General features: G+C 44.7%; 1 protein-coding gene across 5 annotated transcripts in view; it reads right to left on the reverse strand.

The window, feature by feature from the left end:
- The window catches only part of LOC147446384 (uncharacterized), a 93,276-nt gene that overhangs the window by 44,785 nt on the left and 32,449 nt on the right, over positions 1-16,042 (reverse strand). For 3 of the 5 annotated variants that reach the window (XM_086525622.1, XM_086525623.1, XM_086525621.1), the window contains one exon: positions 14,669-14,779. The exons of the other annotated variants lie outside the window; for them this stretch is intronic. In XM_086525622.1, the coding sequence (XP_086381748.1) occupies positions 14,669-14,779 (111 nt within the window). The remainder of the gene's footprint in view (positions 1-14,668; positions 14,780-16,042) is intronic. 5 annotated transcript variants of the gene reach the window in all.

The following is a 16,042-nucleotide window of genomic DNA, read 5'->3' on the forward strand; positions in this document are numbered from 1 at the left end:
CATTGAAGCAATGGGCACTGTGCGCTTGGCATTAAACAATGGCCAAGAGTTTATGCTTAAAGATGTAAGGTATGTACCAGGCATCAAGAAGAGTCTATTGTCTGTTGGCCAGATGGATGCACAGGGTTACACAACCATTTTTGCTGGGGGTTCATGGAAGTTGCTTAAGGGATCAATGCTCATTGTCAAGGGATGCAAGAGTGGTACATTGTACTATTTACATGGCAAAACTTTGCCTGACAAGTTTCTTGCAGTGGTCGAAGTTGCTTCTCATTTGGAGTTGTGGCACAAAAGACTTGGCCATATGAGCCAGAAGGGACTTCATGCGCTCTCCTCTATGAAGAGGGTTGATGTAAAGGGCACCAAGTTAGATTTTTGTAATGAATGTTTGTATGGTAAACAAAAGAAGTCTTCTTATTATTCTGGTGTCTCGCGCAAAGCTAATGCTCTTGATTTAATTCACTCCGATGTATGTTCAATGCCTGTTAATTCTTTTGGTGGTGCATCATACTTTGTTACTTTCATTGATAATTGCACTAGGAAAGGCTGTGCATATTTGTTAAAGAATAAGAGTGAGACATTTAATGCATTTAAGAGGTTTCATGCTTTTGTGAGCACGCAAAAGGGTAGTAAGCTTAAATGTCTGAGATCTGACAATGGGGGGGAGTACACGTCTGCTGAATTTCAGCGTTATTGCGAAGAATATGGGATTAAAAGTGAGTTGACAGCCCCTTATAATCCATCTTCTAATGGTGTGGCTGAGAGGTATAACCGTACTTTATGTGAGAGAGTGCGTTGCATGTTGTCCACGGCTAATCTTCCTCATGGGTTTTGGGGAGAGGCTTTGAAAACTGCAGTTCATGTATGCAATCGCTCTCCTAACAGTACGCTGAAAAATGACATTCCAGAGGAGGTTTGGTCTGGCAAACCTGCCTCTTATGATCATTTGAGAGTGTTTGGCTGCGAGGCTTTTGTCCATGTTCGTAATGACTTGAGGACAAAGCTAGATGCCAAGTCCATCCAAGGAATCTTCCTAGGTTATGGGGAAGAGGGTGAAATGGGCTACAGGATATGGCTGCCTCAGTTTAAGAGGGTTGTACGGAGCCGAGATGTAGTGTTCAATGAGGCTAAATTGTTGCAAAATGCTACATCTTATGAAATTGACAAGAAATCGGTCAAATTTCAGCCTCTCTTGCCACCTATTGATGTTGAAAAAGAGCCTTAGGATGCATTACCGCAAGCTGAAATTGATAATGAGCCGGTTAACCTTGAGCCAGAGGAGGTAGGACATAATTTAGATGCTCCAAATGAGGATGGACAGCCACCTGTCATGGCTGAAAATGAGTTGCTTCCTGATGTAGAACCTGTGCCTGAGAATGTAGATCATTGGGTACGCAGATCTACTCGTGTCAGAAGGTTGATACAGCGCTTTGACCCCTCTTTGCATCATGTTATGTTGACAGATGAGGGTGATCCTCTTACATATAAAGAGGCAAAATCATGTGAATTAAGCAGTAAGTGGGAGCTTGCGATGCAAGAGGAAATCAAATCTTTGCATGCAAACAATACTTGGGATCTTGTGCCATTGCCTAAAGGAAGAAAGGCTGTTCCTAACAAATGGGTTTACAAGGTCAAATGTGTTGATGGAAAGCCCAAGTGGTATGCACAGAAAGAGGGGATTGACTTTCAAGAGATCTTTTCTCCTGTTGTAAAGCTTACGACATTGTGTGTCCTTTTTGCTCTTGCTGCAGTGCTTGACTTAGAATTGAATCAAATGGATGTAAAAACAGCTTTTCTTCATGGTGACATTGATGAAGATATCTACATGAAGCAACCTGAGGGTTTTGTAGTCCCTGATAGAAAGGAACTTGTATGCAAACTAAGAAGGGAACTGTATGGTTTGAGGCAGTCATCACGTCAGTGGTACAAAAAGTTTGATACTTTTATGTTGTCTCAAGGCTTTAAACGCAGCCATTCAAACCATTGTTTGTATACAAAGAAGGACAATGATGGAAGTCTTATAATCCTTGTGCTATATGTAGATGATATGTTGATTGCTGGGAAGCATAAGTCTACCATTGATGCTCTTAAACGTCAGCTGAATTCAGCTTTTGCAATGAAGGATTTAGGTGATGCTGAGCACATCTTGGGCATGAGAATCAAGAGAGATAGAAAGCTGAAATTGCTCTTCTTATCTCAAGAAAAGTACATTGCTAAAGTACTTGACAGGTTTAACATGGCTGAAGCTAAGTCACTTGGAGTACCTTTACCTCCACACACAAAACTTAGCAAAGCCGATTGCCCAAAGGATGACGTGGCAGTGAATGCTATGAAGGGAATCCCTTATGCATCAGCTTGTGGTTCTGTTATGTATGGTATGGTTGCCACTCGTCCTAACATTGCCCTTGCGGTGGGAGTTGTTAGTAGATACATGTCCAATCCCGACAAAGCACATTGGGAAGCTGTGAAATGCATTCTGAGATACTTGTCAGGTACACAATCTAGGTGTATATGCTATGGCAAAAGTGACCTGAAGTTGCAGGGCTATTGTGATGCAGATATGGCAGGTGACTTGGATACCAGGAAGTCCACTAGTGGTATGTGTTTGCTATTGCTGGTGGTGCTGTCTCTTGGTGTTCACGACTGCAGAAAATTGTGGCATTGAGTACTACTGAGGCTGAATATATTTCAGCCACTGAGGCTTCTAAAGAGGCCATATGGTTGGGCAGACTTGTCAAAGAGCTTGGTATGTCTGCTAGTACTCCTGTCTTGGGATGTGATAGCCAAAGTGCTGTCTATTTGGCCAAGAATGCCATGTTTCAGCACGGACAAAGCACATTGATGTGCGATACCACTTCATAGGACAGGTATTGGAGGATGGTCTAGTCACCTTGACTAAGATTCACACACAGGATAACCCTGCAGATGTTCTCACCAAGAGTTTTGCTAAGGCTCAACATGAGCATTGCATACAGTTGGTGGGAGTTGGTTAACTTAAAGGCGTCATTTATGCCTTTAAGTGGGAGGTTGTTGGGTTAAAGGCCTAAATAACCCCTTTTTGTACATTTTTATACTTTGTCCAGGTTCAATATGAACCTGGACACATTTTTTAAAGGTCACTTATAATAAAAGTGGGAAAACCCAAAACTCACTTATTGAGTTTTCCCCAAAAACGTGAGCCCTCTCTCTCTCCCTCATCGTTCTGCTAGCGCTTCCTCTCCTGCTGGCTTTCGCCACCCCTCTCTGCACACACACTGCACTTCCTCGCGTGCTCTTTCACTTGCACACACCGCCGCGCGCTCAACACGACCGTTTGCAACTTCAAAAAGAGGGTCTCAAAAAGAGGGAAAGAAACCAACAACTAAGGTTAGCACTTGCCACGTCCTCGTGACATAGTTAACAGCTGCCACGTCTTCGTGACACTGCCAGGCTAGAGTTAGTATCGGTTCCTTGAGATAGTTGAGTCCATATGTTTTGGTCTGCTATTGTGTCTCTGTGTTGATGTGCTGTTATCGATTGTTTCCTATGTTTCCATTCTGTTTTGAGTGAGATGTCACGCACATTCCACTGAGGAGCACCCACTGTAGAGAGCACGACACACTATCCGCGCTACACCCTCAAAACTGTCAATGCCATTAGTATGAGGTGCATCTCAGGACCTTAGGGTGGCAAAAGGAGGATATGCAACATTTAGAAGTGCCAATGGAATTCTTTCCGAAATCAAATGCGCTTTTACAATCAGGAGCTTCAGCGATGCCTTGTGGGAGCAAAGATTGACATTCTTATGCTACAGGACCATCATCTGTGTGAGAGCCGCATTAGACGATGTGGTCAGCTGTTGCGTGGACGGTATGAGACATTCTGGTCAACTGCATTTGGACCTGGTGGAATCAAGGGAGGGGTATGTATGACTATTGCGGACTCTTGGTAGTAGGCCGTTGTGGACAGAGGGATTATTGTGCCTGGAAGGGCTTGGTGGATTACTGTGCAGGTTCAAGGTTGCCTCTTGGGCTTTCTGAACATCTATGCACCCAATGTGGCGAGTGCACGAGCAAAGTTTTGGTCTCACATTGTAGAGTCTCTGCCGCAGGCAGAGCAATGGTGCATTGGGGGTGACTTCATGTCACGTGCACATCTAATCTTATGTGTACGTGGACAAGCTACTTCATGGCATGGGTTCAGTTTAGTTAGATTAGAAAGTGTTCTGACACTTTTGTGAGTCTGTTCGCAAACCGTGCATGTCCAAGCACTTAGAGTAGATGCATATCCTCTGGTTGCACACAGCATGATCATCAGATTACGATTAGAACCCATCAGGAGCATTCTTACACTGCATAGACCTATTTTCCCTATTTTAGCCATTTTTCACTTATTATTTTTAAGTGACTTTTGTTGGAAAACTGGGTAGGGCAAAATGAGTAAGGAAGTATATAAGAAACCCTAGCGCTAGCACTTTCTGGCAGAAGAGGCAGCAAGAACCTTGTGTTCATCAAGCACCTTCTCAGCAAGACCCCCCCAGGAGGAATTCCTAGCGTTTTCAGCCACAAGAACAACCAGCGTTTTCAGCCTTGCAAAGCCTCCAACGTTTTTGCATTGCAGATCCACCTAGCGACAGCAGGACAAAGCAGGACTTAGCCTTTCCACCGCAAATCACAAATCAGCCCTAGCGTTAGAGGATTCTCACAACAAGACAGAATTCAGCCTAGCATTTTGCACATTCATCGGGACAGAACCTCAGCTAGCTCCAGCGTTTTCAGTTTTCAGCATAGACACATCGCAATAGAACCCCTGAACCTCTCAGATCTCACCTTCCCGCAGCAGATCCTCGCCACACGTTCAGATCCAGCAGTGTTTGCAGTTTCAACCCGAGAAAACGCAGATTGCAGTTCAACGCGTCGTCGTCGCATCGTCGCCATCGACATCGTCACCGACATAGAGTCAAATTTCAGCAGATAAAGATTTGCAGATTTCAGCCATTAGCGATTTTCAGATTCAGCACGTCTCATCGTCGTCCTCATCGTCGTCGACATGGTCGGCAAGTCCAAGCATTGTAGAGATTTGTGCAATCATAAGTAGCCCGCTCTCGCCATAGAGGAGGGTTTGACAACATTCTGGTGTCGTATTCTCTTCTCTGCTTATTCAGAGAGGGTTTCCACTGCTTATTCAGAGAGGGTTTTGGTCCTCTATCTAGGGTCATGAGTTATGAGGATCAGAGATGTCTTGGACTATATCTACTTGAGTTACACAGGTATAGAGACACTTTACTGGGGAGAGCTAGAGAGAGGCAGTCCCAGAGACACATTACAGATTTCTTTTCACTAGATATGGGACAGCCAGAGGAGCAGCCACCACTGCAGAGCTCGTCCCACACTCATTCGACCACTACTGGCACTCTCATCGACCGAGCATTGGAGCTACAGAGATACAAACGACCGCGACTGAGGAGAGGAGCTACACAGCATCGACGGAGACTACAACAGAAGATTCGAGCCATACTCTCTCGACATCCAGAGTGCAGATGAGGATGGATCCTCACCATTTCTTCCATCTTTGTTTCACACACTGTTACATCCAGTTTACCGGGTACCATTGTATCAGCTGCTACACCCACGTAGTTTTAGATTGTAGTAGTAGTAGTAGTATTTTGTTCCACTTCTAGTTCTTTTCTAGTTCTTTTGTACCCAGACATGGTATTAGATTCACTATTTTGTAACTGATTGGTCTCATAGGTCATTTTGGCCTTTTGAAGACGTTAATATATCATTTCATTTCTATCTCTCAGTCTCAGCACCTTCATTCACAGTGTTCACCACTTTGTTTGTGTCCATTGCACTCTCTCACTAAAGGAACGGAAGGCTCTCCCTTCCATAAGTAAAAGGAACCCTTGAGCACAGTTCAGAGCACTCATCTTGAGCAAAGTTCAACATTCACTTCCGCTGCACCTTACATTGGTATCAGAGCTTTGGCAATGTTCTGTATCACTCAAGGAAAGAACCACAAGAACCACTTTTTTTTTTTTTTGCTTGTTGCGGTCACGCGTAACCAAGTCCTCTTGGCGTGTCGATTCCTAATTGTGTTTTTGAAGAGTGACAAGAAACCCAAGAAAGAAGGGCTTGTCCAGCCTCCCCTTGTTTCTCTTTTCACTCATTGAGAGCGGACCGTGCACTTAGCGGCCGGCCAATTCACATGAGGTGGGAAAAAGCAACCTTGGTGTGAGCGCAAGGCCGCCAAGGGGTGTGCCCACGGAAAAGAGCAGAACTCAAATGAAGAGAAGATCCTTCTCTAACACAGATTGCAAGCGAAAGAAGAACCGCAAGAACCTCAAGAACCAAGACCCCCAAGACCCCAAGTTCCTTGTGAACTTAAGAACCCAAGACTTCAGTGGATGGTCATCACCCGAAGCGGAATGGATACTTTGCATGAAGGTGATGAGCATGGAGTTGGCGAAGAAGAATTTTCCCCACCAGGAGGTTTTTCTGACCCTCCCCCTTCCCCATCTACGCCAAGGATTGCACTAACTCCTATGGAGGAGTTGAAGCAGATGTTTATGGACAGCAAGTTAGAACGTGAAGCAAGGAAGTTAGAACGTGAAGCAAGAAGAGCAGAAAGAAAATCATAAATTAATCGTAAGTACGAAGAAAGAATGGCAGCCATAGTGCGTGAGCGCGAGCAAGCACGCTTGGAAGTTGAAGTAAGACAAGCCGAATTGGATAGTGAGCGCGAAGAAAGAGAAGTAGCATTTGATCGCGAGAACGAAGCAAGACAAGCAATGAACGACCGACACATGAAAGAGATGTTGCAACTCTTTTCTCAAGTGCAGGCACAGATGCAAGAGATTCGGGAAAAGAAGACTCTCTCCGTCTCTGCTTCTCCCAAGCATGACACGCATGATTTGCATGATTATGATGAGCATGATGATTCGAATGACAATGATAAGCATGATAATTTGAATGATAATGACAAGCATGATGAATTGCATGATAATGACAAGCATGATGATTTGCATGAAGATGATGTGGTTGTTCACAAGGATGATGTGTTAGTTGATACTTTCTCTAGCGAAGCTAACCTCGTTGCAGATTCGATCAATCATGACGAACCGATCTTGACTTTCGAGTCAAGGTCCATAGCACCCCCACAGGCAGATTCCATCGATCACAAAGAACCGATCTTGGCTCTCAAGTCGAGGTCCAAAGAGCCTCCACAGGAAGTATTATGTGTACGAATGATTAGTCAGTACGCATTGTTCAAGTGTTTCATTCGTGATGCTTTCCTGTATTTTAGTCACCGTCCTTATGTGATCCCTTTTCATAGGCATGACATATTGTTCGATGAGCACGATTGACTCATGAATGAGCACAAAGGTATGCAGATTATTCATGAAAAGATGAAATGTTTGCACCCAAGGAATTCACATTCCATGTCTCTTCCTTGGCATGACACAGTATCAAAAAGAGCACAAGAAGGATTGAGCCTCAAGCATAGGCCTTTCCATTGCGATTTTCCACAGTTGATTGATTTAGATCAGAAAGTCAAGATTCGATTCCATAGTTTGCGTGTGTTTGATGAATGGTTTGGCACTCCGTCTATATGTTCATCTACATTGCATACACAGTCTTTAAAGAAGAATAGAATTTTCCAGTCACTTTACATGGAATGGGTATGTTCATGTTTTTGTGTTGGAAGTGGTTTCACGAATTTTCAGCCTCGGAGATTCTTGAAGAAGGATGACGCATGACTATCGACGGAGTTGAAGCATCAAAGGAGCCACAAAAGACTTTGTGTCGCTTTCGGCGCAGCCCAGAGAAGCAAGCGTTGCAGACCTTTATGAAGTTCAAGTTTCGCATGACCCACGCATCAGAGTGGGCCGACGAAGAGTCCTTTCCAGGATTCTAAACACTGTTGGCGATCTCCCTCGACGCCATACAGTTCGGTACCAGTACCTCACTTTGAAAAGGAGGGGATGTCACGTGCGTGCACACACAACCCTATGTGTACGGGGAAAAGCTACTTCGTGGCATGGGTTCAGTTCAGTTAGATTAGAAAGTGTTCTGGCACTTTTGTGAGTCTGTTCGCAGACCCTTCGTGTCTAGGCACTTAGAGTAGATGCATATCCTCTGGTTGCACACAACATGATCATCAAATTACCATTAGAACCCATCAGGAGCATTTTTACATTGCATAGACCTATTTTCCCTATTTTAACCATTTTTCACTTATTATTTTTAAGTGACTTGTTGGGAAACTGGGTAGGGCAATATGGGTAAGAAAGTATATAAGAAACCCTAGCACTAGCACTTTCTGGCAGAAGAGGCAGCAGGAACCTTGTGTTCATCAGGCACCTTCCCCCCCCCCCCCCCCCCAAGCGGAACTCCTAGCGTTTTTCAACCACAAGAACAACCAGCGTTTTCAGCCTTGCAGAGCCTCCAGCGTTTTTGCATTGCAGATCCACCTAGTGACAGCAGGACTAAGCGTTTTCACCACAGATCACAAATCGGCCCTAGCGTTATCAGATCTCCATAGCAAGACAAAATTCAGCCTAGTGTTTTTGGATCAACAGAGCAACTCAGCGTTTTGCAGATTCATCGCAACAGAACCTCAGTTAGCACCAACGTTTTCAGTTTTCAACATAGACACATCACAATAGAACCCCCGAACCTCGCAGATCTCACCTTCCCGCAGCAGATCCTCGCCCCACGGTCAGATCAAGCGTAGTTTGCAGTTTCAGCCCGGAAAACGCAGATTTCAGCATCTGCGTTTTCAGCGCGTCGTCGTCGCATCATCGTCACCGACATAGAGTCAAAATTCAGCAGATAAAGATTTGGAGATTTCAGCCATTAGCGATTTTCAGATTCAGCCCGTCTTGTCGTCCTCCTTATCACCGTCGACATCGTCGGCAAGTCCAAGCATTGTAGAGATTTGTGCAATCATAAGTAGACCGCTCTCGCCATAGAGAGTGGGGCCTTCGGAGGAGGGTTTGACAACATTCTGGTGTCGTATTCTCTTCTCTCTCTATCTCTCAGTCTCAGCACCTTCATTCACAGTGTTCACCACTTTGTTTGTGTCCATTGCACTCTCTCACTAAAGGAACGGAAGGCTCTCCCTTCCATAAGTAAAAGGAACCCTTGAGCACAGTTCAGAGCACTCATCTTGAGCAAAGTTCAATATTCACTTCCGCTGCACCTTACACAACAAGATGTTGGAGGACCCCTCTGACAAGATTGGAGGTAGCCATACTACTGTGCATGGAGTTGAGTTGACAGCTTGGGAGAGGTTATGTATGACTACGGGTTTCAAATGTGTGGTAGCATTCTAGCTTTGTGAGGCCCGCAGACAGCCTAACCTTCTCTCGTTCATGACCCAGAGTGGGAGGAGTGTCTATCTCGAATAGATCGCTTCTACACTAGTGACCACTTCTGTGACTTGGGTGGGACAATTTGCATTCTGGCTAGGACTTCTTTTTCGGACCATGCACCTGTGATCCTCCCAGTGACAGATAGACAGAGGAGGGGGAGCACGATGCTACGCATCCCTAAGAGGGTCTTGCTGGACTCTGCGCTCAGAGAGCGAGTAGTGGCTCTTTGGACAGAGGGCTCAGACATGCAGGACTCTCCTGCTGACAAAGTGGACTTTGGACTTGCTCAGCTTAGTCTGCTTTTTCTTTAGGAGTCTACGGCCCGCCTGGCTGCAACGAGAGAGGAGGAGCAACGTCTCCGAGTCTCCGACAGGGCATTGCTTCCTTGCAGAGGATGCAGGAGCTGCATCCAGACAGTCCCTGGTTGGAGGAGCAGTTGCAACAGGCTCGCCAGGAGCTTGCCAACATAGAGGAGAGGCGCTATGAGTTTGCTTTCCATCGACAAGCGTCTCAGTGCACCCAGGTGGGTGACAGAGTGATAGGGTCTTTCTTCAAGACAGTGAGACACCCACATGAGCACGCCAGTGTCAGCCAGTTGAGGAGGTCTAACAAGTCAGTTGCTTCAGAGCCAGAGGACATGCGTGCAGTTGCTACTGACTTTTTTCGTGACCTACTGCCAGCAGAGCCTCGGTCAGAGCGTCAGGATGCATGTAAAGAGCAGGTTTGGGCACAGATGCCTTGTCTTCTGACTGAGGAGATACACTAGAGGCTTGAGCTACCTCTTCAGCTAGAGGAGCTCCACGCAGCCCTCAGAGCACTTCCCCATGGTAGCTGTCCAGGTGAGGATCCCAGCTTTTTCTTAGAGTACTGGGACTTGCTTGGCTCAGATATCTGCAGCGCTTTTTAGCACATCTTACACACAAGAGTGATGCCTGACAGCATGAGTGAGGGCCTGATTTACCTCATTCCCAAGGAGAGTGGCTCCTTGGATGAGATTCGACAGTGGCAGCCCATTACCATCCTCAACTCAACCTACAAAATTCTTGCCAAGGCTCTGAGTTTGAGGATTCAGCCACTTCTGAAGAGTATTTTACATCATAGGACTTAGACAAGTTTTGTCAAGAAGCACAGTATCCTTGACAACATCTTTACTTTTTGGGAGGCATCTGCCCTCGCGTGCCTCTGTGGTGAGGATCTGGTGATACTTCTTCTCGATTTTGAGAAGGCCTACGATAGAGTTGACTGGGACTCTTTGGAGGGCATTCTCTAATGCTTCTCTAATGCTTGGAGCAGAGATGTATCACCTCTTTACAGACGGGCACACAATCAGGTGCTTTTGGCAGGTGGTAGAGGAGACCGTTTCATGCTCACACGTTCAGTCAGACGGGCTGCCCTCTTGCCCCCTTCTTTTTTCTGTTCTATGGTGAGGCGATGAGCAGATTCTTGGTTTCACAGCAGGTTGGCTTACGTGGCTTAGCGCTCCCTATTCGGGGCTACGAGCTACTGGATGCTGAGTTTGCGCTCCCTATTCAGGCGCCACGAGGCCAACCTGCACAGGTGTGACTTTTTGTTGTGCTTCAGGCGCACTGATCAACTGGAGAAAGACAGTGGCTTTCTTGGTTGGCAGTGCTCCTACGCCTGATTGGCTGCTAGGTGAGGGTTTCATATGGATCTCCCCAAGGACTGCAGTTCGATAATTGGGCTGTCAGGTTGGCTTGGACTTGTCTCCTGAGTAGCAGATTGCTCCCCTCCTGCTTTCCATCAGGAGGAAGCTGCTACATTGGAGCTCAGCATGACTCTCTCTGGCAGGCAGAGTTGTAGTGGCCAATTAGGTGTTGTTGGCTACTATGTGGTACATTACATCTTGTTGGATCTTTTCAAGTTCCTTCATCAACCAGGTAGAGAGGTTGATCAAGAATTTCCTTTGGTCAGGGCAAGACACTCAGACAACCCAAAAACGGCCCTCCGTCCTGACCAATCACGACAAGATCTACAACTCTCGTGTTGAACAATTTGAATACACAAGCAGAAGAGGATGAAAAACGTGAATTATTGTGTGATGTGTCACAAGAGGGTAAGCGTAGCTTGTTGAGCAAGGCTTCAACATTCTCCCTCTCAAAAGGCTCTCTCACCAAGATCAAAGATGCCTCGGATTATACTTAATGGAGATTCGCAAACACAAAGAGGACCTCTTGACGAGGGGTACAATGAGAGAGATCCAGCGACAGCGGAAGATTACAGATTTCTTTCAGTCACAGATAGAGGAGTTCGAGCAGCCTCCACAGCATAGCAGCACCATAGGCACGAGAGGCATACTGCTTGATCGAGCGATAGAGTTGGGGCGGTCCCGTCGCCCACGGATGAAGGGGCCCTCTCGACTTCGGCACAAATTGCGACAAAGGATCCATACCATGCTGGCGCGACATAGGAGCCATCTCGACAGAGTGCCTACCTTGGAGGACATTGATGTTTTTGGAGCATTCAAAAGCCATTAAGAATAGATCTACGAGATTTAAAGCTAATTTAAGTTAAAGGAATAAATATACTTAGTTAATGCTTACAATGAATAGCATGAAAAGTAATCACAAAGGTAATTGATACAAAAGAAAATGAAGAAAAAGGTTTTCTCTGATTTAACTTGTTTTTCTAATTGCTCTTCATTTATGTTTCAATTGTTCCAAAGTGTATGCATACAAAAGGACCAACTTGCGGCAGCTATGTCTCCGAAGTACTACGCTAACTTGCTATCTACAGCCTAGCTACAATGATTAGAAACGCTTGTGATAGCCTTGCCTTCCAAGCGCCAAGCAGATTGGTCATCTACTGCGGAATAGTGTTAATGTGCTAAAAGTGAATCCTTAGCTACATGCCAACAAACTTAGTTCACCTTTTCTTGTATATGTGCATAGTTGAGGACGACAATGATTTCAAGGGCGAGGTAATGTCGCAAAATTTAATTATGGTCTACTTAAATGATTTTCTTTCTCTAGAATTGGCCATTCTAAAGATGGAAAATAAAAAGAGTGGAAGGACAAAGATTACGAAGATGGCTCTACCATGAGTTTCAAGACCTTAGGATACCAAAGGGGTGAAGCAACCTGTCTCAAAAAGAGTGCGGAAATGCCATCTAAAAGGAAGATGTGGACTAGATTGAATAAAGCTTGAGGACCTTTAATTATCCATGCACCCACGCCATTTAAGAAGTGGTGGATACTCCTCAAGAGGAAAGTGTCAGGTAAAGAACTAAGGAAAAGTCCATAAGTGGTTGAACTGTCAAAAGAAGACCTAGTGATACTATTTTTGAAATATCTCGCAAGAGCCGATCTCTAAAACAGCCCGCAATCTAGACCAGAAACGGCGAGATATACAATTTTCGTGTTGAACAGATCTCGAATACACAAGCAAAGGAGGGTGAAAAACGTGAATTATTGCCACAAGAGGCCTTCAAAGCAAAGCTTCTTCCTCTCAAAAGGCTCACTTTTCTCTCTTTCTCCCACAAAAATCTCCATAGCTACTATGCTCGACTATGCTATACTATGCTACATGAAGAGAACGAGTTGAGCTCTCATTGAACTTTACGCATCTATGGTAACACTTTCATGTTTTAATCATGTCTACTAGTTTTTGCACCAACATCTTTGCTCGTCAATTATCCTCACCAGTCCCGGAGAAAATGATGGAGAACTTATTTGTCATGCATGAATTGTGCATGAAACAACTTAAGTAAGACTCTTCCATAGAAGAGCATGCACATGTTTTTAAGAGCTTGGTATGTTTTTGTGATGCTTTCACATGATGAAGAAGAGATGTAAGAGGAGGAAGAAGATGATGCTTCTTTAAAGAGATGACTGTGAGTATACTTTTCTGATCAAAGAAGGCCAAAATCGTTGACTTGATCGTAGAAGGCCATTATGTTGGCACATGGTAAAACGGCCACCTTATTGGCAAGAAGATGTATCATGATTGTATTTAACTTCATTGAGAGCTTCAGTAATACAAAAAGCCCTATGGGGGGTCTGCCATTCCGACCCCAATAAATGGCCGACCTTCAATATTGTGTCGTCTCTCTTTCCCTCTCTCTTTAAGTTTCTACTTTTGGTTAAGTGATTGTGGTATGAATCTCTTATTTCGATTATTTTCAAGTGATGGTGGCAGTCTATGGGTGCCCTTAAGTGCAATGTGCAAGAAGTCTCACTCTCAACCAACTACACAAGGAAAATGGCAATGACAACAATTGCAAAGATAATCATGGAGAGAAACTAATCCAATGACACGACACAATGGCACTCAAAGCTCAGCTGAACCATTCAACTCATGATGTATCATCCATAAGAACTTGCTAGTAACACTCACAATTCGAGGCCACAGGCCACCATTTATAATAGGGGTGTAGAGACTCGAAAGTACATGGAGTTTGCTATGAGACAGTGTGACAGACTCAATACTCTAGATCAAGAGACTGGTAATGAATCCCTAAAATGATAACATCCATAGTACATACATAAGCAAAATTTCTACAGAAAAAGGACGAGCTGAGTAGACTCCATCAGACTGGTGGATGGTAAGCCAGTTAGGTGACAGCCTGGCTAACCCTCATTTGACCCTAGCCAAAGTGCTGGGCTGTTAGTCGGATCCAATAGAATCGGACTAATCCAGAGATAGGACTAGCCCCACTGCCTGCTCCATTATCCATATGAAACAGGGAACTGGTACATTGGGCTACAAAGACACAAAGAGCACCATGCTCCTGGATACCTAGTCTCTACCCTAGAGAGATGACAAAGATCAGAGCCAACACCACCAAGAGATCAAGGAGAGAATAACTCAGCTCAAATCAGATCTGGGCATACTCTTCAAGGAGCTCTTTGCCCCCCCTCCCCCCCCCCCCCCCCCAATAAAAAAAAAAGAAAGAAAAAGAAGGAAAAAAAAAAGTACTCTCATATCACACTACCACTATGGGGGCACGATGGAGAATCGAGATAGATAGACTCTGCATGCCATGCATGTACACCTGCCTCATATAGTATTCCATTTTCAGCACCTAATTCTAGATCTCCCCCCCCCCCCCCCCCCCCCCCAGCTTTCAGTTTTGGTTCTGTTCATTTTATCATTTTTATGGGATATATCATAGTAGTACATCTTTTTGTCTCATAGGCGAGTTGGCTCTAGAAGACTCTTCTTTCTTTCTTTCTTTCTTTCTCTCTCTACCCACACATAAAGCACCCACATAAATGGGAGACTTTCTGAATGAATTTTAAGGGTAAGTTGCACATTTTATTGACAATGGTTAAACTAAAGAAAGTCCAATCTTACTTGAAAAGCTTGTAATCGAATGTGTGTCTTGCTCATGCGCTCTTCCTCCTGCTTGTGTAGATTTTCCATATCCTTCCTTGCATTATCAAGCATGATAGCTACACTTTCCAACTACATGTAAAAAACCAAAAAAATAAAGGAAAGAAGCTTTCCCTCATCGAAAGAAAAAACTGTGATCGGCATTTGAATTTTAAAGATGATTATTGTTCTAACAAAACAACGTTTATTTCACATTGCATATTGTTCGCATAAGTCCTACTTTGGGGATACTTCCCTTTCAATATATATAAGCTACACAAAGAAATAGTTGAGTTCGGTAAGTTGCATGAGCATGCATGCACGAGCCAAAAGGCTATATATGTAAAAGCTACTTTTCATAGAAAAAAACTCCTCTCTCTTGGTCATGCCACTTCTAGCCAGCTTCTATGCTCACCATGGCTCTCTCTTCTCTCTCTATGTTGAATGCCAACAGTGGTATTGGAGCCCAAATCAAGGGCATTACTACGAACAAGAGGTTCTTATTTAAGCCTTTAATAAGCTTCTTTTCCTAACTCGACACTAGTTGCAACAAGAGGAGAAGATCTGTGCGAAAGGATTGCTAAAAGCCTATAAACCTTCATTCCTTTAAGCAACCACAATCAAAGACATATTTTGATGAGCTCTAGATGGCTTGTATGGCACCACCTATGTTGCCAACAGGCAAACACTTCCACCGATGCTTCTCCACGAGCAATTGAAGCAATAGTGTACTTGAAATGCCGTGAGCAACACACAAGCCAGCATATAGCACACCAATAGTTGACACAGCAAGCAGCATTTTGCACCAACAATAGCAGGTTCATGAGACGCGGCTTAGCATGGTGATTGACTCGCTGCTGTGCCCCCTCCTCTCTTCGCCATCGCTTCCCCCCTCCCCCCCCCCCCCCCCCCCCCCCTCTTTCCTTCGCCATTGTTACCCTTGCCCGTAGCTCCCACAGCCCTCGGAGTTGACACGTACAGTCACGTACCATCACTAGACGACGTATGAAGACGTGTGGTCCTAATCAAACTACAAAAATTATAACGTACTCCCAGAGTACGGAGATAAAAAAGTAGAAGACTTACTATTTTAGTATGGAGTCTAGTCTTTAAAGAATAAACAAAGCTTATTGGGGTAAAGGGCTAAAAAGGCTAGAGCCCAGACACATGGAAAACGACCCAACAAGCAGCCCACAATGTTCAAAATGGTCATTTTGGCCGTCAACACGACTCCAACATTACCTGAAAACTATCGAACTAGTCCAAAACAAAACATACTAGTTCATGGTACATAAAAGAACGTACAAGTTGTCCCGTACATCGAATGTGAGCAACCTCCTTTACCACCCCCCCCCA

This window comes from Adiantum capillus-veneris, chromosome 12, assembly GCF_014529385.1.
Source record: "Adiantum capillus-veneris isolate H3 chromosome 12, ASM1452938v2, whole genome shotgun sequence".
Classification (NCBI taxonomy): domain Eukaryota; kingdom Viridiplantae; phylum Streptophyta; class Polypodiopsida; order Polypodiales; family Pteridaceae; genus Adiantum; species Adiantum capillus-veneris.